Here is a 27,595-nt window from a genome sequence, read left to right on the forward strand (position 1 = left end):
TAGCCTCAGCCAGCATACTTTAAAGAAATTGTCATAACCAGAATTAACTAACTCAGAAATTCATAGGAAAAGAATGACTATGTTGACACCCAGAATGAACATGTGTTGACTACTGAAACACTGGTTTACTAATGTCTGGGGTGGGGGGAAGTTATCAGAACTTATTTTTTAAGTAAAAACCAAAAAATTCTGCTGGACACCTGGTGATATGTTATAACAGAAATTAACAAATGTCTCAATCTTGTACAATGGGAATGTAACAGGGTTTTTTTCATATGTCACTCAAATCTAGTAATCATAGCTTAGCGAGTTTGGCTGTATGAGATTCAATCATTTATCCATCTCAGTTATAATCAATAAAAATGCTCCTGGTATGAATCTACTAAGGAAGAGAATAAGCAAAACATAAGCCATATCAACATGAGAACAGAACAAAATAAACCCCCCAACCCAGAAAAACAAAAAACAAGAAGAGAAGTTTAAGCATACCCCCACTCATACACATGCCCCCGCCCCCAGGAGCCTGGTAGGAAAAGAGTTTGTGAGAACAACTCTTTAGAACTACCAAAGCTACATAGCAAGAATGATCTATTACAGAAGAGATACCAAAGCACTGAAGACAAAAACAGTCTTTTAATAACACTCAAGATAAGTATCAAACCCAGGGAAATTTCAGGCCCAAACAGGGAAGATATTCAAGCACGTATGTAGAGCTTTGTGTGTGTTAGTCCACTGAAGTCTGAAGCAGCAGCTGAATCAGGGCCTCCAGTAACAAAAAGTAAGACTGCTTAGTAGTGAGACATTAATAGGCTGATGAATTAAATAGAAAGAACACTAACTTAAAAGTTACAATTGAAGTACTTTATTGTTATGCATGAGGTTTTTCTTCCTAAAATATTTTTTGACCCGGTGAAGGATAGTATAATTTCCAAAGTGTGGCAGCAAAGAAAAATTTTATCCAATCCCAGTATTTGTTAGTAAGAAGTGGTAAGAGAGAGGAAAATGCAAGAACATTACCTTTCCACAAGGCAAGCCTTCCAGAAAACGGGAGTAAGGGGTGCGTATGGGGCAGCGTGAATACCGATAGGACCTCTTATTACAAAAGACAGTGGGTACCACAGGCACTACACTGCATAGTAGAAGGCACTTAAACCCAGTCTGACATCAGTGTTATTCTGGGATCAAAGTCAGCAGTTAGGTCAACTGCCACTAGCAATACTACAACAGTTTTAAAGGAAGCAAAGTGACAGATACGGGAAAAAGGAAACTGAAGAATGTAAGAGATTGCCCTAATGTTTACAATGCTAATAAATACAAGGGTGCAGCTACTTCTGTGTCTGTACAGGGCCTTACGACACTGGGAACCCTTAGGTACTACTACTGCAGCAAATAAGCTGACCAATGACCTCCTTGTAACCGCTGAGAAGTACAAACTGAAAACAAATTACACATCTGTAATTGAGTGCAAACACATCTTTCTAGATCCCCACTGTGTAATACCTCCAGCTCAGCACCCTGTACTCAAAACTCGAGAAAGCACTGACACCTGAGAGCGTACATACATCCCCTCACAAAAAAAAAAAGGAATAAACCACATGTTCAGTGCAGAAACACTTTCTGAAGACAACAAAAAGGAATTCTGAAGTGTAGTTAAGACAGCATATGCACATCGGGAAACTAAAATAATCCATGAGCATGCAAAGACATTTATTGGGAAATTCAAAAGATAAAAATTGCACCCACAGGTCACCTGACCACCTTCCTTTTTGGAAGCGTGCCCACTTTTTTCAGGAACTATCCAATTTCAGAAAGGAGTGACAGTATCTTCTTCTGAGCACACGTTCAAATCAGTCTCCTCTCAGTTCAGAAGTCATGTGACTTAGTATTATGTATCGAACTTAATAGTCATAGATCAAGAACCTTGGGATTTATCTTGCACGGCCCTCAGGGGTCTGCATTTGACCTTGCTGTGTAAGCCATTATATTCTAAAGGCTTTCTAATCAATGGAGTCTACGGCAGATACTCTCTTTCCAGAGAGCACACTGCTTCAACAGGAACATAGCTAGCTCAAAATGCCGACACCCAGCTTCGGAAAAAATGAATGCCACAGTGAACGGTAGCCAGCATTCAAGCAAAAGCTTGGTTCTGTGGCTTTTCTCATCAATTAACAAAAGGTGGCAGGACTATTCTCAGAATAGCACATTCTCTCTTTCTAGGCGGCCTGAAGACAGCATGCCGGGCGGTGACTTTTCCAAAGACACTATTTTGACACAAAGTATTTCCATTTAACCCAGAACTTAGTCACAAGAACATGATCTCATTAACGTGCAAATTGGTTTCTTAAGTTAGGGAGAGGCAAGGCACCCCAAAGCTTGCAACTATACACATCTTCATGTAAAATTTGATTTGAATACTTCCAGCTTACAAACAGAAACAAATTAATCGATAAGCCCTCCAATTCTGCATGCCTGGAACAGTACTCCTGGCATGTAGGTGGAATCGAAAGGTTCCTACTTGTTACGTAGTGACCAACTGTGGCTGCAGAATGACTAAAAGGGAAATCCCAAGGAATGGAGGACTGAGAATGAGGCATACAGTGAAAATAGAAAAAACATCCTTCTTTAAATCAGTTCCAGTGTACAACTGCCAGAAGCCACCCCCCAGAGGGCACAAAGGGAAAGTAAAGGTAATTTGGAAAAACAAACCGTTTATGTGACAATATATTAAGTTTTTGCAAAAATCACCCATATGTATGATATACACGAGGTGTAACAAAGAAAAAGAGAATCACCAGTGCCACACAAACCAGTTCACTTATTCACGTGAGTGACTTGATTTGGGTCCCTGAATTTAAGGGAACAAAAGGAAGGAGATAAAGAAAGCTCCAATTTTATTGTGACATCAAGATGAAAAAGATGGGGTTACCATTTAGGAGACATTGAACAGTGGGTCAAAGTGAATTAAGCTTCCAGAAAAGTTAGGGGAAGTCATGATGGTCTTGGGTGAAAGAAGAAGTCTTCAGAGAGAGGTTAGGAGAAAATGGCTATACACTGGTACAGAGTAAATTATAAAGAATCATTTGTTGGAGTACCAATACAGAACTTGGGTAGGAAAAAAAAGGCTGCAGGAAATTGCTCACCCTTCTTTTCTCTGCATGCTTAACAAACCCTTGTACACAGAAGCATTTTGGACCATGCCTTCATATAGTTCTAACATTTATAAATTATCACACTACAGAAATTAACTGCTGAGTCCACCACAAAATATAGATTGTAAATCATAACTCTGGTAACTGGTGTTACTACATCCAATTTACTGTCCACTGCAGAGACAGGTGATCTGTGTGGAAGCCTGCACAAACCTGGTGCAGCAGCTTTCAGTATCAGTCAAGCAGCTTTGCTACCAAGCTACATCTTAAAGGCAAAGATCTCTTTCAAGTCTCACTAAATTAAGGAACCCTACAGCTGTGTAAGTGGACCTTATGTGTATATATATGTTATATATATGTAAAATGCACTTGAAAAGTCATTTCCTCTGTGTTTACTATGTTCTTGTGCGTGTCCAAAGATTCAGCTACTGGACAGTCACCTTGCTGGTAGGAAGTAGGTAGATAGGAAGTAAGCACTCAAAAGCTGCCATACCTTAACAGAGCAGAGTCTACCACTGCTAGAGAACAAATGAAAAAGTCCTATTCATTCTCCCCCTGCAGATGCAATAAAACAAAAAGCTACTTAAAGAAACCCAACCACCCTGAACAGCTAGAACAGATTTGCCAGTTAAATTGTTACAAGCTTTTCAAATACTTTAAGATTTACTACTCTGTAGCATACTAACAGTGCTAAACCACCCACAAAGTTGTGAACTACAGGTGACTCCTGCCCCTAATATTCTGACCTAATTAAACAGTAGTTTAGCTACAACCACGTATTTCTGAAATTCTATACTGTAAGTTTTCTTTGGAATTTGTACTTGAAGGCAGTAAACAAGCAAATTAGAATGTGTGATCACTACCTGACTGCGTGTTTTTTTTCCAGAAAAACAAACAAGTGTCTAAGGCACATTGGCCATGGGCAGACTGTCTTACCTGTGCTCTCTCTTCATCAAATTCCAGGCAGCCCATACCATCCAGTCTCTGTAGATCTATCCAGCCTTTCCAGATTACACAGACACCATTGAGAATCATAGGTGCCTTCAAGTACACCTGAAATAAAAGCAAAGCACACGCTATGAATTTGAAAGCATTTACACACATGCCTACACAATGAAAATACTGATGCAGGAAGCTTCTATATGTATTCTTAGAAGAACATCCAAACCAGCTGGTAACACGAGACTCCACTTAACAGCTTCTCCTGCCTCCTTTCCAAAAATTCATTTTAATCAAGTGAGTGCTGTAACTTTTGCCTACTGTACTGGATGGAATAAATTTAAGCTGTGTTCTTATTTTATAAACTGGCGTGCACCAGGATTTGGTTAGAATTCTGTTACTGCTTTCAGTTAAAGTAACTGTTTTTCTTGTCAGCTTACCTTCGTGTCACAAAGAAAGTGGCATGCTGCCAGAGAGGATCCTTTACAGCACATTTAAATGGTTAAATCGACACATGCTTTCCTACTCCCAAGCAGCACTGTATTTTCCCCAATACATGAGCTCTTCCAACAAAGAACAACCACCAGTTTCAGACCTCCTCAAATTTACAAACTAGTCAGGGTTTAGTAAAATACACTATATATACACACCATGCTAAAAATAAGAAAGTCTTCCTGTGTCTATTCTAGCACTTGTGAAAGGCTTTTCAAAAGAAGCAACACCAGATGATCAAAACCCATCTACAGCATCAACATGCACAGTGCCTTGAACTACAGCAAGGAATAATGCATGAGCTTAAGGCCCTACATCTAGATAATGGTAGATGATACGGTGATTTAAAGCAGAAGTATTTCCCCTTCTAAAGACCAGAGAACAATCTCTACACAGGAAATTTAAAAAGCAGCAAACACAACATTAAATGAGTTTGACAGCTTATATTTAATGATATCAGCTGTAAAAAACCAAAACAAAACGCCCAAATCCAAAGCAAAATTACCTGAACTGTAAAGAAAAAAATCAACCATCAGTAGTTACTTCAGCCTACTTGGCAAGTCAAAACCCCTCACAGACAGAAGTTTGTCTATGCTGAATCGCCACAGAGGCAAACCATGCACACAGGCCTGCATCCACTTCAGATTTAAAGACTGCCTAGACATTCAAAATCCTGTCGAGTCTCTTCAGTCTTCAGAAGTGGCCCAGCTAGGTAGCGAAATTTCCACACAGCACTTCTTCTAATAGTTCTAAATTCATCCTCTGGCAAATCCTCAAAGTATAATTGATGTTTAGCGCTATAGCGCGTTTCAAAGCACTCCAACTGTGCCTACTTGCTCAGTTCCACACTTATCAGCTAAGGTCGCTCAAGCAGAAAGAGAAAAGGCTTAGAGATACAGGAGGAAGGTACGCCTTCCTTATGCAAAGGCTGTCCTAGTAAAATTAAGCACCGAACAACATTAAAGGCAATCCATAAGTGGAAAAAAGGGAAGCAATAACATGAAACCAGCTGTCAAGCAAGTAACATTATTTGCCAAAGAAAAATACACATTTGATCTGAGCTTGATTTTTATAACTTAACACATTTCAGTGTGAAGTGACATACTCTAGAGATTTTAATTAGCATGATATGCAGTAGCTCAATAATGAAGAAATAAAGGTTAGTTCAAACATAATCTTCCTCCTATCAGCTCTCCTACTGCAGGGTGTCCATTAAGAAGAGCACAGACTGGTTTTCTGTCCTTGTATTCACAGACTAGCTATGCAAGCCATCACACCTATGTCTTCCGTGATGACAGCACACTATGCAGGGTGCAGATCTACCGGCCAACAGCCCTTGCGAGCAGAGGCGTCAGAACCAGCATGAGTAAGATGTGGACTACCAGGAAACCACCTCCCCCACAGCCCTCATTTCAAGATTAATCATTTCAAACATATGAAATACAACACTACTCCCTTTCAGCAGTCTTCATTCATCTCACAAGAAATAAACGAAGTACGCACCATCAATTTAGTAGATGCATTTAATTAGTTTAGAAGTGAAAGGCAGTTAAAGAGGCTATTAGAATCAAAAATCATTCTCTAAGAACAATGCAGAATAATTCAAAAGAAAAAAAAGCAGCATAACCTAACTATGGGTCTGTAAAGACAAAACGGTCTGTACTCTAATATTAGTTACTTTTTGCAGAAGCAAACAAGCATTTTGCTGATCTTCATTTAGGGTTTACCTTCCACCTAGCCTCCCCTATCCTTCTGGCCCACAACAAAAGCCTGGGACATCAGAAGTTACATAGGACTTCCCACAGATGACAAAACCTAGCTTTTCAAGTTGTCCAGAAGAAGATGTATTGAAGAAGTTGTTTCTTTGAGAGAAGTCGTTTCTCTGACAAGGAATATTATGCTGCCACTAACTGCCTTGTTTCAGCGGCTGTTCAGCTGCCTTGGTCACTGCAGCTGCTAGTGCATTATATGCAAACTTCGTAGCTCAGTGCAAACAGGAGGTAGCTCAGACGGAGCTGCTGAGGGCTCAGTACTTGAAATGCAGTGCCCTGCGCATCACCTGGAAGCCTGAGCAGTGCTGGAAATTCTGTGAAAGTCTTTAGAAGTCAAAGGGGAAAAGGGAAACAAGTTGACAGAGCCGATGTGATTACTGATGTCTACTATCTGCCCTAAGCACACTGACCAACAGCTGAGCTGCTGACAAAGCAGCTTGTGAACCACTGGCACGCAGCCTGACCTTTGGAGATAAAGTGCTCTGCCCTTGCCCCTGAATCAGAGCCCTTAAAGCCTTACACCACTGGATTCAGTTGGTCTTCAAAACTCAAGATAATAAACTTTTTTCACCTCTGAAAGGATGAATTCCTTAGCAAGATATTTGAGTTTTGAAATTACTATATAATCATTCAGATTTAATATAATTCATATTGAAGCCACATGTGCTTATGCAGGAACTTTTCTCTCATTAAAACACACAATAAAGCATACTGGTGCTTTTTCCTTTATTTTAGAGAAAGGAATTTAGACTCCTTTTCTCCCTTCTCCTCTTTCTGGAGAATGGAAACCACTTAAGACTGTAGCCAAAACCGTTTAACCACATTGTTTCCTTCTTTTCAGATAAAGCCATGCTGGTTCCCTTTCAATTTCCAGACTTAACAGAATTATTAATAAATTACTACTCCTGTCTACAAGCACATGATCTATTATGGCACCTCAGAATCCAGCATAAAGTTGTCTCTTAAAACCTTTCAGAATTCTCTATTCTGAAAGTTGCCTTAAGACAGTCACAGTAGAAGAGCAAAGGCAAAAGTCACATTACTTCTGTAAAGACTCCAACTTCCCCCCTTAATATTACTGAGCTATACAATTTGATCCAGAGTAGATAAAAGGATGTCTGTTAGAATAACTTTTTCAAGGTTTTGTTGCTAACCCCAGATTAACTGCATTTATATAATTTTATAAACCCTCCCCACACCTCCAGGTGCTTCTCATAATAAAATCTGGAAGTCAGTCTTGTAAAACTCAGATACTTAGGTGAAAGGCACTAGAGAGCAGTAGGAAGGAAGAAGGGGTTGGAAGTCAGGCAACTACCAACTTCATATTCAGTGGATGAATTTAATGCCACATAAAGAAACACCATCATAGGGACATAGAAGAGGAAAAGATATATTACACAGCTGCCTCCTTTCAGAGTATAGCCCATTCTATAAACCAAACGAGGTATGGCTTTTCTGACAGCGACAGTAGATGGTTGTGTAAGTTAAGCATTACTATACACATGCTGAAGGAGGAGAGTAAATTCTCCCTCATTCTGCACCCTCATTTTCCACACACTGGCACAGTCAAAACTAGTTTGTTAGATTCTGAGACCTAGGTAGACTGTCACATACCAAAATCTGCAATTTTTACTAGCTTATACCAGTTGAATTTTTGTTCAGGTGGCTGTTATACAAAAGTTTCATTTCACCTCAAACTACATCTTCCATTTCAAACTCCTACTACAAATCAAAGTAGCATTAGAATTTTTAAAATAAGAAAAGTAGGCATGTTACTTTTACATCAGAAACAGGCTTTCGGTATTAGAACAACTATTCTGCTTGTTGACTGAATAACCAGCAAGAGTAAACACTCTTATCTCCTGGCAGATTATCTGGATGGAGGATAAACAGCACCATAAAGACACGAAGGTGCTGCCTGTTAGGCTCAAAGTTGCTGACCTCTGTTTGTGCTTTCTTGGCCTACCAGCTGGCTTGATCTCAAAGACCTCTGTGCCACACCTTCAATATATAGTGTATCTCATCCTCCTTTTTTCACTCTTTCAACTAATCTGTTATTTCTTCTCATCTGCATTTAAATGAGCAACCCTCTCCTCAAACTCTAACTGGGAGTTAACTGTTGTTAAAAATAGGTAGGGACTTGGTTCCTGTAACAACTATTTGTTCATATTTTAAAAAACAAACTTGATTTGAATATAGTGAAGCAGACAGAGGACAATTCTCAATGACTTTAAAAAAAAAGCTGCTTTACTTGAGTACAGGACACAAAACCTCAGTTTCATATCCTATTTTAGTTCTCTAGTAAATCCTTATCTCACAACACCAGGGTATTTAGCTGATGTGCTACAGATACACTATCTATATGCTCCATCCACACATCCTGCAGTTACAGAAAATGTTCCTTCTCCCTAAAGCAACCAAGCCATTTCCTCCCCCAGAGATTGCACACAGCTCTCACCACCCACTGACTAATGAATCAGCACGCTCACAACAGCCACTGCCACCGAGGAGACCAACTTCACCCCCTCAGGAAACACCAGTCCCCAGTGAAGTGGTGCAGTCCCCTCCCTTCTGTTTTCATTTTCCCAGCACACTGGAGCAAAACGCATTCTTTCAGAAGCGGCTCAGATCTGACTCACCCTCTGCCTCATCACACACACGTCTGCCCATTCATAACTGCTCACACAAGCTGCCTCTCTCTTGGTCCAGCCAAGTACGTACGTCCCAGTTTTGATCCCACCTTCCCCTGAATCATACCCCACTTTTAAATATTTAAACAGCAGTCTCCCCAGTGACTTCATATATGAAACACTGACTCCTTAGAATGGAACAGCTGTAAATACTTACTCCAAGTAAAAAAGATGTTAAATTGGTTAAGGCTAACTTCATCATTTCAGCTTCTCCATATGGTCTGTATACACTGCCGAGTAAGAGGACAGTACCTATTCTCTGAAAGGAGTATATATACATTTTCATAAATAAAATACAGTGGTCTTGCCATTCAGATTTGGCACGACTGTTCTGAACTGTAAAGTTGAGTCAGTCCCGTCCCCCTCAAATACCAAGACTCACTTTCATATCATAATCAGAGAAGGGTCACTAGCCTGGCTTTCAAAAAGGGGGCAAAGCATGGGAGGAAGCAATCTATGAAATGCAAAAGAAAGAAAAAAGCTTTTCTAAAACTTCACAACAGAACTTATACACTAAAATCCTCAATCATTTGGGGTACAGAATAGTACCTTCATTAGTGTAACAACAATTGAAGTTACAGCAAAAGCTGACAACTCCACACAAGGCATCAGACTACACTTTCAGATATTGATCACTCATTTTAAAAGAAACTAACAAAAAACCAAGTTGTGGACAGAGTTTACAGCACTTATCAGACTTTGTAAGTTCAATTCTGAAACAAAACCCTTGTAACAGTTTTAACAGGGAATGAAACAGTAAACAGAAACAGTTGAAAAGAATCCCATTTAGAAAGTCACTATGAGTGAAAGACTTCTTAGTGTTTTTATTCTTAGAACAATAGACACATCACTACAAATCATAAGAGCTCAAAAAATCCAACAAATTTAGATCAATCCTCCTGCCTCATGCCTCAAAGCATATTATTATTCTTTGTTTAAATACAAAATGTTTTCTAAGTTATTTTGAAAGCTGCATCTTGAAACAGCTTCCACTACACGAAAATGAGATTTTGTTAAAATTTAAACCTTATACTATTCTGTAAAAATGCAAAGAAAATGATACTTCCTGACAAAACAAGAGTCTTTCCTAAACAGTTATATGTGGATGACCCAACTGTGGCTTTCAAGATGAATACAGCTCAAAGTTTCTCAGGAGTGGGCACCTATGTCACAACTGTATCACACCAGCAACGATGGGCCCTCACTGGTCCACAAGTGGTTCCCTGCATGGGCCTCCTGGGCCAGCACTAGCCAGAGCAGCCGGGCTGCCCAGGGACACTGCTGTGGGCACAGACACCCCTGCAGTGCTCTCTGCCTGTGACCTGTCCCTGCAGCTCCTCCTTTTCGTGACTGCACAAAGACATTTCGCTTGCAGCTTTAGACCATGTAAATAATTTGAGAAGAGGCTGGCAAGATCAAGAATGACCAGGCCTGCTGTAGTGCATGAAACAGTCTTTGGAAAAAGACCATTTCAACTTTTCAGTTTTCTTCTTTCCTCTACATTACCTACACGTGCCGTAACACCCACCCAAAAAACACAAATAGACCATAACACAACCACCCAGGCATTAGTTTTTACAGAACACAGGAAGAATTTCTGGAAAGAAAGTTTAACATTCAAAATGAAATAGAGTTACTCTATTTCATCAGCTATGACAGAAGTTGATTTCTCAAGCAAAACCAGAAATATCAGCAAAGCAGCATGCTTGCTAAGAGTCTCAATCTAGACTGTTATGCTTAGAGAAAAAAAAAAGAAAACAAAAGTTCTAAATGCAGTCTTTCATACCACAGTGTTTTAAGATTACGAAAAGCAGTGGAAATACAAATTCACCAACCGTGAGGAACAAAATACCTTGAAGAAAAGAATTTGCTGAAATACAAAATACCCCATGAATTGCTAACAGCCTTTACTAGAATTTTAACAGCAACAAGTAAAAACAGCTGAGCACAGGGCTAATTTAACTATTATGTACAACAAACCCCCGCAAATAAGCAGTTAAAATTGTTGTTACAGATTTTAAACCCCTGTATTTTCCCCCTTTAGAGCAATATATCCCTGGCTCGTTCTGCTTCTGCATACTACTTCTGCTTAAATCATAGCTGCAACTTTATTAGTTGACTTAAATTTCTCAGAAAGATTTTTAATTTAGTCTGATCCTTATCAAAATACTATACTTGCCAGACTCAGAAGAATACAAATTTTTTTATCTAAGTTTTAGGCTCTTAGATGCATTTCCCCCCCCATGGGAACCTATAAATTTATACATGCCTATATATGCTAATGTCAAAGGTGATTCAACACACAGCTTGAAAGGCATTTCACAGCCAAGAAGAAAAAAAGAAAAATCTCAAAAAACTTCTGCAGTAAGTTCCATTCAAGATCATCAACAACAAAAAAATCTATTTTAGTTCTCTAATTAAGCAGAAGATGTTTGGATAACAAGTGATAGCATTCCCTTGGTGTATTCCCTGAGGAAAGAATGCACTCCAATTCACAACTAGAAAATCATCTCATAAAATACTTACTACAGTTTTCAAATTCGTAGCAAAACCTGATGGTCTAGTATTATGTACTTCAGCCAAATTTTAAGTATGCTTATATAAGTCACCTGTTTTCATTGCAAATATCACTAAAGTTTCAGAAAATGCCCATCCAGATAAAATTCAGATGCGACACAACCCATTTTTACAATTCTATGTAGTAGAAATATCCATGTATGGACTCGCATTAAAAAAGTCTTTGTAAGCAGTATCAGAGCTGTGACAAAACCTCTCTCAACATGCTTTCTGTATTACTGAAATACTACAGTGATAGTTTTTGGTTTGGTTTCTAAAAGTTCAGAAAAAGAACAGCAGAAGAATCTTCCTCACTTTACTGGAGAGACAGAATTTACACGTCACTTTTAGAAAACCTGGTATTTTTATGGGTTTTTGGTGGTTGGTTGGTAGGTTTTTTCTGCGTAGTTAGCTCAACTATGTAATCATGACTCCTTTTCAAAAGCAGATCAATGTTTCATTAAATTATGCAGGTTACTATTTCAGTTAACTAAAAAACAAGTCTATAACTAAGAACAGATATGAAGCATTAAAGATGTCAGAACAAATGCGATTAAAATCTGTAGAGACTACAGCATTTTATTCCTGGATCAAGATCACTGGCCAGTACTTACGCTTAGAAGCTAGCAGAGAAAAAACACTAAAATGCTACTGCACAGAAATTATATTTCATCATTTAATAACAAGTCTCCAGACACAGTTCATTGTTACAAAATGCTGCAGTTGCTGGACTGAGCAGGAAGCATACACTACACCAAAACCACCAAAAAAACCTGACAGAAAGCAAAAAGTAGATGGCTTGTTTTCACAGTGTCACTACAAAAAGATCTAATGCCTCCCAACATGAAATGTGTCTCATGCTCAGACTCACTCCATTTGCCTTCAAAAAGACAAAAACCAACGACACAGCTGGAACTGAGAATCAACAAAAATGGAATGAACAGAATATAAGGATAATCTGAAAGGCAAATACATGCTGGGGTTTTCCCCTGTGAAATTTTAGAGGGTCTTTTATCAGTACATCTTTACCACTAGATTCTACATGAGAAAGATGACTGGATTTTAAATCTACTCTCCCAAAATGGCATGCATTAAAAAAGACCCATTTTTTTCTTGCAACATTTAAAAAGAATAATGTTTTTGCAGCAAAACATTGCTAGGAGACCGCTGCTGCAAGTATGCACGCATGTAGCTGACAAATGCTTATGCTCACAAAACCAGTTAACTAACAGGGACACACACTGTTTTGTGCCATGTTTGCAGATACATTTTCCAGACAGAAATTTCAAAATTGGTTGGGAAATTAGTTCTTTTCAAGCTTTCAGAAGAGAGCATAGCAAAAAAGCAGCTGTAACTAGAAACTGCAATAGAGGGTTTGAAAGAGAGGTTTACCTAAAACATATCATTTACACACCATGCTACTGGTGTGCAAATAAATAGCCTATTAAACCTGTATTTTTGAAGTGAAAATTTGGAACATGTAATGCAACTATACTCAACTAGAAGATACCTGATTGTGACAACATGGGCAAGCAACTAATAAAAACCATCCAGGAACTGACCCGAGCAGGAGAGAGGCAAGAATAGTTGCCTCTTCTGCCCTTTGGCTTTCATTACGTTCTTGGGCACTTTGACAGCCTCACCCTTCCCCATTAAGCAGGATTCAAGTCTGGAAAAACCACATGAACATTTATTCAACAAGTTGTGCTGCATCAAGCCTTAAAATGATGCAAGTTAGTAATTTTTGTCTTTTGTATACCATAACAACTATGTAGCTTTTCATCAGCCAATAAAATTTCATAGTGTCATAATTATTCTGTAATCAGCTTCTGCAGAGAAATATCATTAGCAATGACTAGGAATTTTCTTTAACAGAGTAATTAGCACTTTCAGATATATGTTTAATATCAAGTTCTCCAAACAGCAAAATCCTGGAAAAAAAAAAATCACCAGTTATAAAGATAGTGAATAATATAACTACAGCTTTGGTTAGGCAAAATGCAACAAGAATTCTCCCAGTACAAGATGAGGAAAGGACAGAACCAACACTGTATGACCCATGGGAGAAGGGAACAGATTTAAATTCTTATCCACTATTTATTTCTATTCCCTATAAATCACCTACTGATTCATTTTTCTTGAAGTTCAAAAAATTTATAGCTGACATGAGCTATACTTCCTCCAAAGTCTGATTCTCAAGTTCTTAGGTATCAGAATGGAGCTTAAAAAAAATTCACACTGCTGCTCTGACTGCTCTGTCAGGAAAGTACCATCCTGCATGTTTCATGAACAGTCTGTCCTAAGACCTTTTGATTAGAACCATGAGCTTTCTGGTTTGCTATAACCAAAATCCTGGTAGTTTTCTACAGTGAAAACCCACCAGGCTACCAGGCTGTGCAATCCCATTGCAGGGTACTGTACTCTGATTCCCCTAGTTGGAGGCATCTGGAGAAGAGATGATCGCCCACTGGCCCTCTACCCAAGTGAAAACACTTGTCCTCAATATTTAAAAAATTAAAAAAAAAAAAATAAAGAAGCATGCAAGCTTTATAAAGAAATCCCCAAGCGCTCTTTAGTAGCATGAGAAAAATACACTACTATAGTTGTTTTACTTTGTCTAGATGCCTTCCTGCCTTAGTTTTCCTATTCTTAAGCATTCTTTAGGCTTGTATTAGTTTTCCAAAAATAAAAAGAAAAGTCCCATATTGCCTCCACTGAAGAATGTAAGCTTTTTTTTTTTAAAAAAAAGGAATACATTGGCCGAAAAGAAGCTAAAAATTTCTTCTTGTCACCTCCGACCTGTTTTGTCAAACAACGCTGGCTACTCCTCTATGACCACCAAGAAGTATTTCATCAGGACATAGAAGTCTCCTTTCTTCCTCAAATTTCAGACCTAAAAGTATTTGAAATACGCAACAGACAACACTTTGTCCTCGGTCACTGTATTTCAATAGAAAATTAGAAGTTTAATCACCATTACTGTAAAGATTATGCCAGATCTAAGAACTCCTTCTGTCACCTTCCATAGGTTTTATGTTCTATATTTATACTGAGATGAACACATAAAACAAGTTGCATCCCCAGAAGTCCCACAACATAGAGCTGCTGCCTGCAACTAAGCAAAGTATCTTACATACAGAAGGCAGAAGTTCAGCACAGACTCCTCAAGTAGCTACAATTTGGATCTTATATACAAGTCTAGATACTACTGTAACAGAAAATATACAGACTCTCTGCTTAGACAAAACATCTGCAGCATCAACTATTCACCAAAAAATCCTTTCATTAGCACTCATCTTCTTGGAATAGCAGTCTTGTGCAAGAGTCCTATTTTTTTTTTCCATATTATTGTCACAGTACATATTTCACCAGGCCAACTTGTTAAACATCAAACATGCAATTATGCAAGCTAATTAGCTCATTTTGTTACTTGTGCTTTGGACAATAAAGCTTGAAGAAACATTTCAGTAACTTTCAGAAAAATGACAGCTTCTTGTAGCAAATGTTTCATCATCTTATTGAATTTTTATTTTTTTTAATAAGAAGTATTAAGTGGTTTTCACAAAGAAACAGACATCCTCAACAGCAATGCTCTTATTTTTCTCATTTATAAGAAGAGCAGAGAAGCATAATGCTAACAACTTTGCTTAGTAAGTGGAGACTGATATGCAAACAAGAAGATTCAACAATCCAAACGTCTGGAATTCTTCCAGTGTCTCTGCTGCAGACATCTCAAGCACTGCTTTCATCCACACAGCACTCATCTGTCCTTATATATAGCTGGTTCCCAAATGCAAAATTTAGCTCACTAACTCTGGTTTTGTTCCTCTTCCGGGAAACTTTAGGACGATGGTATGAGTAAATCTGAAGTCTTGTCTATACAACTCTAATGGGTGCGTGTAGACCACTGGAAAAAGTTCAAGGTAACATATAAAATATGACTGAATAACTGCTTCTACAACGTGTAATAAAAGCTAAACAAAAGCAGATTTACTGACAGCAGATCTTAAGCACTTAGGAACCTACAGAAAGGGTCGATAGGTTGGCATCACAAACAGCACAGCCTGCTCATGAGCATTGTTTCACAATGGCATCGTCACCGTATGCACCGTAACGCATGAACAAGGCTGTGTGCAGTAACAAAAGTATTCACAGTATGGGGGAGTGAAAGGATTACAGGGAAAAGGCTGCGGGTACTGTCACGTGAGATGCCCGGTGTGACTCATGCTCTAGTGGTGGAGGGCACCCGATGATAAATCACTCTTCAGGAACAACTGTCCAAATCTCAGCCAGCGGCTGCTTGCCAGAACAGGACAACATGTACCACAAGCTATGAGCTCTACAGGTTTCTCTTCCCAAAACCCAAGTTCCTAACTGTTAAAAAAGTGGATGCAGACAGAGGCACCTCCCAATTTTGAGGTAAAGTGAATAAGCAAAGATACACTATGACTACTTATGGAGTTTCAACGAAATAGCTCTCCTCTATGCAACAGCAGGTCATAATGAGTAACACCTCAAAGCATCTAGGCAAAACAAGAGAAAGTTTCACTCTCCTCTAAAGCAAAAATTGTATGGGAGCATAAACAAAGAAATTACATATCTGGGGGGAAAAAATGCAAAAAAGAAACTGAGCAGTCTCTGCTAAATAAAAACTCTTAAGCACAAACACAATAATAAAATCTAGAATCACAGCATCTACAGAAAACTAATATTTTACCCAAACCATATAGATGATCCTAGATAAAAACTGATCAAGGGGACCTTCCAGGAAAGCGGATTCTTCTCATTCACCAAGCCTTTGCAGGACTCCCACCACCCAACTCCAAGAAAAAATTAGGCTGTTCAGCCAGGCTGGGTACAATCTGGATACACCACCACACCCATTTATCTGCTGTCAGAGTAACCACACACTGACTTTCCTGTTTAAAGCTCACAGGAAAGGCCTGAGAAAGAGAAAAAGGAATGACAGTGATGTGGGCTTCATCTGGGCAGCACCACTCCCCTTGGCTGAAGAAGATAACGGCCCCTCGCAGGGCCGGAGCACACAGACAGTTCAGCAGCTGATGTGCCTTCACTGACCACCAGCTGCTCTTCACAGAAGAATCTCCCCAGTTACCACATCAGTTTTGGGGTCATCAGGGAGACCCAGGTAGGAGGATGAACAGTTGTTTAAGGGTGCTCAGGAAAAGCACCAGCTCTGAGGACAGGTACCAATCAGATCTTCCCTGCTTCACATTCCTGAAACTAAGCCAGGAGATGAATTCTGTATCATTCTGCTAGCACAAGGGGAGAAAACAGCAGATGAACATGATAAAAATCTGACCCCAAAACAGCATTATCCTAACCCACCAGTGCATTAAGGGACTAGCTAAAAATCAGCCAAGGACTGTACGGAGCTACACAATGAACCTCAGCTTGACTTCAGACCGGGAAACAACAAAGCTGTTCTGCAAGAGAGAGTGTTTATGAGCAGGACAGCTCCTGGGATACAACATGTCCTCACCAGATGCCCTCACACATTAAGAGGTGATCCTCAAAGAATGCCAAGATACCCCTTAAAGGTTGACATTTGCTAGTCTTTTAACCAAGTTACATCTTACATGCCCATATGCCTCCGCCACATACAAACAGCTCCGTGAACTGTTCTGAGGTGATGTAGCACTGTCTCCTGAAGTGCTTTAAACAGAGACCTTCACAATAATTTGAAGGAGTATTAAATTACTACAGACTCTCTTTTTGCCCAGAGACTCGGTGGATTGCAAGAAACACATAGAATTAACTGCCAACTGTAACAACATTTTGGATGGTGACAGTGCAAAGACCCCAAATACTGCTGGACTGAAAACATAGGAACTTAAGTAATATGGCTCTTTAGCACTACAGTGAGGGTAAAACGAGAGCTGAAACTGTAAATCAGTTTCCCAGACACCCTTACTGATTTTTTGAAAGTAAGCATACCTGAAGAAAAAGGAAAGCTGCTACTCCAACTTTGTTTGAATGACTTAATGTTTTATCTGAATTTTTCAGAAAGTGGTGTGGACCAAAGAAAGTAAAACTTCCAATTCAATGTAGGTTAGCACTGATATTCAGATATTTCTCATAAATTAACCTTTCACTTCCCAGGCAAATTCCACTGCATACACTGTGATCCTATGTTTGACTGGAAACTGCATCTGCTCAGAAAATGGAGCAGCCAATACACCATCCCAATAATCTATGAATTTTTATTGTTAAGTCAGAAAGGAAAAAGTTGATTTGGGGACAAGTCCTATCTATCAAACCTCTGGTAAGAAAAGAGGACACAAGCAGAAAACTGGTGCTGTTGGCTGCCATTTAAATATAGTTTTTATTCAAATACAACATCTTTCTTTCTCAATGCATTTCCCTAACTGCTGTAATGTCTGCAGCACAACAGAGATTTGCAGTTTCTTAGATTCATCCAAGCACTTAACATCAACTTACAGCCAAATAAAATTTCCGAGGTACAACAAAAAACTGCACAAGTAGAAACTCAGCATCTTCAGGAAGAAAAATGAAGTCCGGTAATCTTTAGTTACGGCTAGAATAAAGTTAATGGTCTAATGAGTAGAAATCCTAGCTACACCACACATGTGGCAAACTAGGCACTCTGAATCAATTTAAATCATGTCTGATGTGCTCTCCTCCGGAGTTGCAGAGTTCATAGCATATCCTACTGAAATAAGCCTGTGTTGAGGACTCTGGTTTATGAGCAGCTGCTGCTGAACAGCAGACAGGAAGTTAAGCTGCATTTGAAGCGATATAAAGGGGAGAGGAAGTATAACAACTTCACACACTTCAGTGTAGTGACTGGTATTTAAACAATAAAAAAGAATATCCGAGAACTAATGTTCTTTCAGGCAAGAAAGACCAGAGCTATATAAACATCTCAAGTAACAAATGAAAACCGGGGACATTTTATCTTACTGTAACAAGTACACAAAATGAATCATGTAAAGAAAGTTGATCACACAGTTCTTAACAAGGGGACTTTCAATAAAATTAGATTTTTAAGAAGCACCGAAGTCCGCACATGCACAGTTCAGCCTGAAGTTCATATGGCATCAGTATAAAACTGAAGTAAAAAGTAAAGAACTTCATAAAGCACAATAAAACTAGTCTGAGTAATTAATGATACCAGAGAACCAAGGTGAAAATAAAGCTCTCCATTTCATTCGTGGGTTCAATTATGTGAGATATCAGTCAATACATTACACTACTACACCATGTGCCTCTGAATTTCTTAACAATATCTATTCATTTGTTCTTTAAAAAACCAAAACTGGACATTAGCTGATAACACAAAGGATCAGGAAGCCTTGGTATGGTTCAGATATCCAGAAGCAGGACATACACTGAATTTGACACACCCCACACACCCCCACAATCACAATGGAATACAATGTTCTAACATTTTTACAATCTAGGGACCTATTTCTAGTGCTACTTTTGTTATGACAAACTTGAAAAATTGCTCAAATACACAATTAAATTTGCTACAGGTCAAAGACAGCACAGAATGTTAAAAACTATTTTAAAAAAGTGTTAAGCTTGAGTTTAAAAATGAGTAGAAATATTAAGTGAACACTTAGCCATCCAATTCTTGAATTAATGAAGACAGGGTATCCACTAGAGGCCTACCCACCCATTGTGAACATCAGATGCATCAAATTAAAAGGCAAATTAAGCATACAAAAAACCCCTCAGTTAAGAAATACCAGAATGAAAAAGCTCAAGCCTATGCAGTAGATATTCACAAAATCCTGACTTTCACATGGATTCACAAGGGTGTTGCTCCTTCTAAAATTCAATCATTTAAGAAGCAATTCTAGCAGATGCTGCATTGGTAGCTTTGTCAAGCTGTGTACAAAACTGCTCCGGCACAATAGTGACATACTTCAATGCTGGATAAACTATTTTGGGCCATCATTTGCTTAGCCAAACACCAAAGCAGAATTCCAGAATAAAAATATTCAAGTGTTGGTAAGTTTATCTACATTCTAGATCTCAAACTAATGCCTAAAATAATAATTAACTGACAGCTCCCCCTATAGCCCTTTTTTATTCATATAATTAAAAACATGCCTTGCTGGCTTAAATCCAGTGATGAACAAACACACATTATGCACTGCCTCAAGAATCAAAGCTCATAAAACAATGTTGCACAGAGCTACAAAAAAATCACATGGTGTTAAGAGACTGCTGAAGCCTATGAAAGAAATTCTTAATAAAATCAAACTACAAAAATCTACAGAGGACAAAGTCTCAGACAATTCATATAAAACACTTAACTGTTTCTGTTGATAGCGTAAGAAACACTCTCCCATTCTGCTTACTCCTTCTGAAGTTATGGGAGTGGCTTGCTTTCACACAAGTTTAATTCTGTGCAGAGCAAGCTTGCACTCACATGGGATTTACACTAGTAAAGTTTGATTACAACAGTGAATTTGTGATTTGTTCATACTAGAGCATAACACCATTCCCATTTGTTAGTTTGTCCACCTCTAGCCTCATTCAGATGAATTCCCCTAAACGTTTTAGTGAAGCACTCTAGAATTTACTGTAAACACACATAAAACAGGGAGTGGCATCCATTAATGAGGCTCATGTTCTATTTTAATACATAGAATATCTACCACACTCTTACATGATTAAGACAACACAAGAAAATGGATGAAGTAGTTCAGTACTTTATGAATTCATTCAGAGAAAACAAAGTTAAAAAAATCATAGAAGTAAATAAAATTAGTTTTGAACTAGCAAGGAGAGACTTCAGTCTTCTTACACATTACAAGAAAAATTCCTCATTCAATTGTGAGCCAGAATCAATATTTTTCAATAAGAGCCAGATTCAATTCAGTTTCCTCAGCAAAGCAGTCACTACCCAGCATAGCCAACTTCACTCCTTCTCCCCCAATCTGTCAAACTTCTGCAAGCCTCACAGGACTAAACAGAAAAGAATTTTTTCAAAAAAACCTCATTAATTTGAATTCCAAATACCATATCTGCCCTCAGGAATTTTTTTTTCTTCCAATCAAGTTTTCCCACTATGGGAAATATTTATCTTCCACCTAGCAGCATTTAAAAGACCCAATATGCCATTAAACCTGAATATGCTTCAAATATTTCCTCCAGTCTGGTAGGTTTGGTAGCATTAGCTGTTACTTGTAAAAAGAGTGGGTAAAAAATTTTAGGCAAAATCAAGAATTTTGTAGTCTATCAAAGATCTCTGAAATCAAAAAAATTACACAGAAATCAGCCTGAAACAGAAAGGCTAAAGTGCTGGTCCAAACCTACTGAGGTCTGCAGAAAGTCTCCTGCTGAATACAGTGATCTTTGGATCAGTCCCAAAGCATCTAGAGTAGCATAGATAAGAGACAGCATCTACATTTTAAAGGTACATTTTTTCTGTAAAACAAAACCAGCTGTAAGTGATTTCAGTAACTTTATTCTGATGAGACTAAGCAAGATTTCTGACTTTAAATCTAATACAGCTTCACAGCAACCATCGTTGTCATTAGGGAATTCTAGCTTTCGATATCAGTCTACGGGACAACCACCTCAGAAAAAAACATTCAGAAATCAATTCTGAAAGTGATGCTTCTCCTGCATTATAGCTCATGGTGAAACTGAGAAAAAAAACTTCATTCCACTGAGCAGCACACTGAATGCTTGTTGTATCAACTAGCAACCCAAGACACAACAAAGCAACCCGTTCAAAGTGCAGATTTTCATTAGTCTACCACAATTCACTAGCCAAAGTCTAATTTCTGAACCATTTTAGAAGCACCTACTCAACACCAAATTTCAAGTGTTCCCCAAAATTTTATCACAGCGTGAGAGTAGAAATAAAGTTCTTTTCTTCAAAATAATAAAAAGCCACCAGTACTGCCCACATTTTCCCTCCAGAAACATTAACATGCTTTAAAACAAAGCGATACCAGATTTTATCCTACCAGCTTTCAGCTGTGCTCACGTGACTACCTACATGCAACAAGATGTGAAATATTAGTAATTTCGCATCATACTTCCAGTCTATACTAATAAGATCATAAGCGCAACATAAAAATTTCTTTCAGTCACAACAATTTCCTTCTTACCTTGCCTCCTTCTCTTTCAAAGTCGACATATTCCCGGGTCGGTGTCTGTCGCTGCTCCCCCTGCCAGCTGGCCGGAAAAAACTGGAGAGACAGATTGGTTCCTGTGGCCACAAAAGCCTTTTAGAAAAATCAATACAAACAGGATCAGGGAGCAAGACATTACATAAATTATGCAGGCAGTCATTTATTTTTACATCAGTTTATGTCTTAAGCCAGGCAGCATAGAGAATACTTAAAGTCAAAAACATGCACTCATCATTTTTCTTCAGTATTAAGTTACAAACATCTGATTCCATTTTGACAACATTTGCCATTGGTTGATTCGGATATAAAATACAACATGGAATCAATACTTCTTTCAAATCAGTTTTGCTGACATTAGATTCTGTCCTTTCAGTTCTGTCTGGATACCCTGCACCAACTTAGTACCTGCAACATTAAAAACTGTCCATGTTTTTAAAAAGCTTGCATATCTCTAAAAGAAGCACTGCTGAAGGAAAACAACTCCTGAGACCTGTTACTAGGGTCATTTTTTGAAAGAAAACGACTTGTTTCCTTTCACAATCTACTGGGGCTTAGATAAACATTTATCTGAACTGAAATGTAAATATACCTATTTTATCATCTGCAGGCAAGCAGCATCAATATACAGCTCAACTAAACTTCACAGGATGAAGTCCTCTTGCCAGATTAAGACACCAGTGAAATCCAAATCAGCAGATGCCATGTCAGTGAGAACAGGGAACTGTAGGAATTCTTCTCAGCTGCAGCCCTTTGTAAAATCATTAAAGGGGCTGACTTAACCATATAAGAAAAAGTATACATTGCTTTCAAGTAAATAATTTTCTATGGTTTCAAATGAAAATAAGATTGAGTTTTCTTTATAAACTCTCTGAATTTATTTGCCTATCTTATCAACTCCAAGCCATGAGGAGTATGTCAATTTCTAGACATGAAATAAAAAAATTATTTTTGCAAGTAGAAGTCAGATTCACGGTATTTATACCCTTCTCTGGTACTCGTGAGTATGTCCTGTAAGCATGTGAATACTTGAACATGCTCCCCAAACATAACTCTGCTCAAAATCCCGGGGTTAAACGTAATTTGTTGCAATCAAATAACTGTATTGATTACCATGATCACTTAGATTTAAATGGTCATTAATCCAGTTTTTCTTAAAAGCTATACAAATACTACTCTAATAGTTGGAATTTCCTGACAAGCAGATTCCTTTCAAGCAACGCAGAATTCAGCAACTTTATGGTATAACCATACGGTTACCTATGCCACAGAAGCTCTACGTGTTATTTAAGACAGTTCTGGTCATGTACTGCAATGCTGTCACAGGATTAATACCTCCCATTTTGAAAGCAGAAGTGCTTTATCTTGACTTTTTTTCCCCCTCTGCCAAGAGAGGCTAATACTCTGCAATCAGGTTCCATTCCAGACTATCCTTAAAAGCAGATTTTTATTTTTTAAAAAAACGCCTCCTGTTAAGCACATTATCAGCATCATTAAAATTGACATACTGTCATACTAATACTGGGCGGGATACTCTATTGGTACATTTAATATTTGTTTGCTCTACAGTATGCAAAGACAAACATTTCAATTAATGCAACAGAAGCTTCATCGAGGATGAACTTGCACAAATAGGGTAGCATCAAAACTGCGAGGGCTGCAGACCATCAGTATCAGGCTGACTAGACTGTATTATTATTACCCCTTGGCTTTTCTAAGTGATTCTGTTTTACATATCAACAAAAAAATTATACGTATCTCCAAATATTTTTCACTCGTAAGTCATCACCACTTAGTCTGCTCAAGAACTACCTTCCCACCTCTCACCATCTTCAGCAAATACATGTTTTATACTCCTTAATTTATACACTTAAAATGCCAAGGAGTGAGATCTTTGAGCGTAAACCAGCTGACCACTGCAGCCCTCCGGACCACTCTAGTTTCTTTAGGCCCCAAGGATACTGGGTCAGAAGTATTACACTTGCTTTCTGGGAAACTGAGTGAGACAGTGAAGTGCCCATGCCTCCCTGCTTCCACCTCCCGACTTGCGCTAGAGGGCCATGAAAAACCATGGGGAAAGTATCAGTGAAAAGAAAAAAATGAAAGTACACAAATCCCCACATCCTCATGGAGTCATGCAGGCAACATTTAAACTATAGGCTATTTGAAAAACTATCTAGATACTTATTCTCTGGATTTTTGAAGCCTGTTCCCTCCCTTTGAACAGATAAAATCATCCAATTAAAATACCCACGTGCTTCTCAAATCAAAATCGCAGGTCAATACTGAAAAACTTGGTAACAGTCTCGCTAGTAACCACACAGGAATACACCAAACCCAACAATTTTCTTCTAGTAAGAAGCAAATTTTAAACAATTAAAAAAAAAAAAAAAAAAAAAATCACAGCACTAGTTTGACCTTAAACTTGAAAGTGAGGAAACCATAATTTTTTATACAAGGCCTTTTAAAGCTCAGTCCAAAATGCTATCATACACACAAGCCTCAAATTTTGCAAAAAGCTTATCAGGTAGTACAAGGGTGATCTCACTCACAGACAACAGAAATACAAGTACCTTCCAAAAACCAGGTAGTTAGGAAGTCCCCCAAAACAAACGGAACACGTAAAGTTATTTTCAAGCTATCGAAGCAATACCAGTAAACCCAAAATTTTATTTAATATTTCACAGTTACTTTCTCAGTAATAGTGGTAATTATTTTCTTTATTCAATCAAGAGCTATTTGACAGAAGTAACCAACAACCTGCTCCCAGTTTTACATTAAATCCCTAAGCTGTTCTCTGGGGTTTTTTGCCTGCTTAAAAATATGTAAGGTCATTTGCAAAGGCTCCCTTTGGAGATAAAAGAATAAATCCTTGCTGTCTGGAAAAACATTCAAGACTGGAAAAAAAAAAGTAGAATTGCCAGCTCTTTTTAACATCAGTCATTACACACACTACATTTCTAAATAAACCTGACTATGTGTGCCCTTGTTCACAAAACAAAACCAGATGTTTCAGATCAAGAAATTTAGAGGCTGTTTTATAATTAAGTAGAAGTAAAAATACAGGCATCACTGGTTGCTTCCAATGGATGAAGTTCTGGCAGAGGCAGACAGCAGCAGGCTTAGAAGTACAAAGGTGAAACTACAGTGATTTCCCATTTATATAACTGCACGGGCTACATTAGAAAGCTAGTTTATAAGATGTGTGCCCTTTTGTTGGGCTTTTTTTAGGGAAGGACTCAGGTACACTATGCACTTTCACCTGTTCAGGAGCTTCAAATGTTAGCAAACTACATTTTCCTTACCTACCCATTGTTTCCCTTACCTACCCATTGTTTCCCTGGTGACTTTTTAAAGGAAGAAAACATACACAATGAAAAATGAATGTTAAAAAAAAAATAGTAAAATTAAGAGACTGACTACAGGGGGCCTCTCACAAAATAGTATTACAGGTTCTAAGACCACAGATAACAAGCAAGGATAAGATTCAGCTAAAATAAAGTTACTCAGTACAAGATAACCGTGTACTTGAGTGTGTACCCCTTTCTTCACAAATGCAAATGAACAACATCAGTTGTAGTAACTGGTATTCCATTATATTTGTTTGGATGTGCATAAGAATAATTTCATTGTGCGTAAGAATAATTTCATTGTGAACTGACTAGCAGTATCTATATCACATGAAATTAAAGAATCATCACAAACCAAACTCGGTGAAAGCAGGCGCTATTTTCTATGGAAAGGGAATTTTTATATCGTTTTTCATTATATACTGTAAGCGAAAAAGAGGCCACTTCTGCATTTTAAGCACAGTGAAGAGTTAAGAACTCAACAATACTATAAGATACTGATCCTATAGCAGAAATCAAACCAGGAAATAACTAGTCGGTTCTTGACTACTCCGAGCCATACTTAATTCAGAAGAGAGTAGTCTGTAACTAACCTTAGTGAATGAGAAAAACGGGGCTGAAGTTGTGAGTTTCAAAGCCTAATTTTAAAAGCGTTTGATTTAGTTCACAAATACATCAAACAGCTCATTCCAGCCTTTTAGCTAGCGTCTTCTGAACAATTTTACTCATTTCTGAAAGCTACTGTTTCCGAAAAAAAAAGAAAAAAAAAAAGTTGAATATTGAAATAAGCAGCTTACAATTGTAACACGTGCCCGGGGAAGGAAGTACAGCCAATTCGCACTCGCGGGTGGCTCTGAAGGCTCCGGGAGATTTTCCTCACCCACCTCTCACCTCCCTTTAACCCCAGCGCCGCGGCCAACTACATTTTCACCGCGCTAGCCAAGGCAGAGCGAGCCGACACGTTTTAGCGAAAAAGCACTAGCCGTAAGGGGAAAAGAAACGTTGCCTTTTAACGAAAGCCTTCTTTCGTTTGAAAAGGCGGCAGACGTGATTTTTTTTTTTCCTGAAGGAAAACTTTTCAGCGCGGCGCGGCCACCCAGACCCCAGCAGCACGGCGCACCGGCCCCTCCCGCCACACCCAGCGCTCTAGCTTAGTTACTTCCAGGCGTCCCTCCTCCTCCTCCGAGGCTCCCCGAAACTTTTTATTTTAAGAGCTAGAAGCGGCGGAGGGCCCCGGGAGCGGCTGCCCGGCCCCGGGAGCGGCCGTTACCCCGCCCGCGGCTGACGGGCGCCGGCGGCCGCCCCGGCCCGGTCCCGGCGGGCCCCGAGGGGAGCGCGGCGCCACTTACGATCTCGGAGCGGCCGTCGCGGCAGGCGTTCTGGAAGCGGGCCTGCCTCTCCTCGTGGGGCCGGTCCCTGAAGCCGGTGTATTTAATCTGCGGAGAGCAGGGCGCGCAATCAGGAGGGGCCAATCCCGGCGATAAGGGGGCAGCGGAGTGCACAGACTGCGCCTCCCCGCGCCGCCGGGCTCGGCTCCCCCGCTGAGGCGAGGCGAGGCGCGGGGCTCCCCCCGGCCCCTCCGCGGAAACTTTCCCCGCGGCGGGCGGGCGGGCGGAGGGGAGGGAAGCGGTGGGGGGTGGTGGTGGGGGGGGGCCTCGCCGCCGCCTCACCTCGCACTCGCGGCTCAGCTTCCTGAAGAACTCCTCGTTCTCGAACTTGCTCCGCTGGTCGGGGACAACCCGCGGCATGGTGGTGGGGCCGCCGCCGCCGCCGGCTGCCCTCCCGCCCTCCCTCCCGCCCGCCCCGCGCTGTCCCAGCCCCAGCGCTCGCCTCGCCCTTTGTTAGCCCCCGCCGGCGGCGCCCCCCTCCCTCTCTCCTTCCCTCCCTCCCTCCCCCGCCTCCTCCCTCTCCCTCCTCCCCCCGCCGTGCGCGCAGAGCAGCAGCAGCCGCCGCCGCCGCGCACCGCCCGCTCCCGCCCCCCCCGACTTCCTCCCCGGCTCGTAAACTCGGCCCGAACAGCCGCACCATTCACAACTCCGCCGCCGCCGCCGCGCATGCGCCGCCGGGGCCCGCGCGCCTCCCTCCGAGGCGGGAAGCGGGGTGAGGGGGGTGAGTCAGTGCCCCCCCCCCCCCCCCCCCCCTCCACCTCCCCTCCCCAGGCGGGTGGTGACTCACCGCGCCGCGCTGAGGGGACCGGGGTCGCTCCCCCTCGCTCCCTCCGGTGAACGCGGCTCGTCTCGATGGTTTCCGGCTTCCTGCTTCGAGGGGAGCAGCCTCAGCCCCGCCGCGGGCGGGCACCAGCCGTCGTCCGTGTGCCCCCTCCCCCGCCTGCCGGCGATGAGGCGCTCTCCCCTCATAGCGGGGACTCGGCGGCCCCTCCCTGCACCTGCTTGGCCGTCCCGCTTGGGCTGGGAGAAGGGAGAGGTGGCCGCGCCGTGCCCCCCAGCCGCGGGCGGGGGTGCTGAGGGGGCAGGTGGCGCCGCACCGGCCTCCTCTGGCTCCCCTCAC

At 40.3% G+C, this 27,595-nt stretch overlaps 1 protein-coding gene across 3 annotated transcripts in view; it reads right to left on the reverse strand.

Annotated features, from left to right (window-relative positions):
- Nucleotides 1-27,279, reverse strand: part of CBFB (core-binding factor subunit beta) — a 44,137-nt gene extending 16,858 nt beyond the window's left edge. For 2 of the 3 annotated variants that reach the window (XM_074839674.1, XM_074839675.1), the window contains exons 1-4: nucleotides 26,758-26,858; nucleotides 26,437-26,523; nucleotides 21,717-21,833; nucleotides 4,086-4,202 (exon numbers count right to left, since the gene is read on the reverse strand). In XM_074839674.1, coding sequence (XP_074695775.1) covers nucleotides 4,086-4,202; nucleotides 21,717-21,833; nucleotides 26,437-26,523; nucleotides 26,758-26,835 — 399 coding nt within the window. In that variant the 5' untranslated portion in view covers nucleotides 26,836-26,858. Of the gene's footprint in view, nucleotides 1-4,085; nucleotides 4,203-21,716; nucleotides 21,834-26,436; nucleotides 26,524-26,757; nucleotides 26,859-27,262 lie in introns of those variants that run through there. The other variant, XM_074839676.1, reaches the window with a different exon arrangement.
- Nucleotides 27,280-27,595: the final 316 nt, after the last annotated feature.

This window comes from Strix aluco, chromosome 14 (assembly GCF_031877795.1).
Source record: "Strix aluco isolate bStrAlu1 chromosome 14, bStrAlu1.hap1, whole genome shotgun sequence".
Classification (NCBI taxonomy): domain Eukaryota; kingdom Metazoa; phylum Chordata; class Aves; order Strigiformes; family Strigidae; genus Strix; species Strix aluco.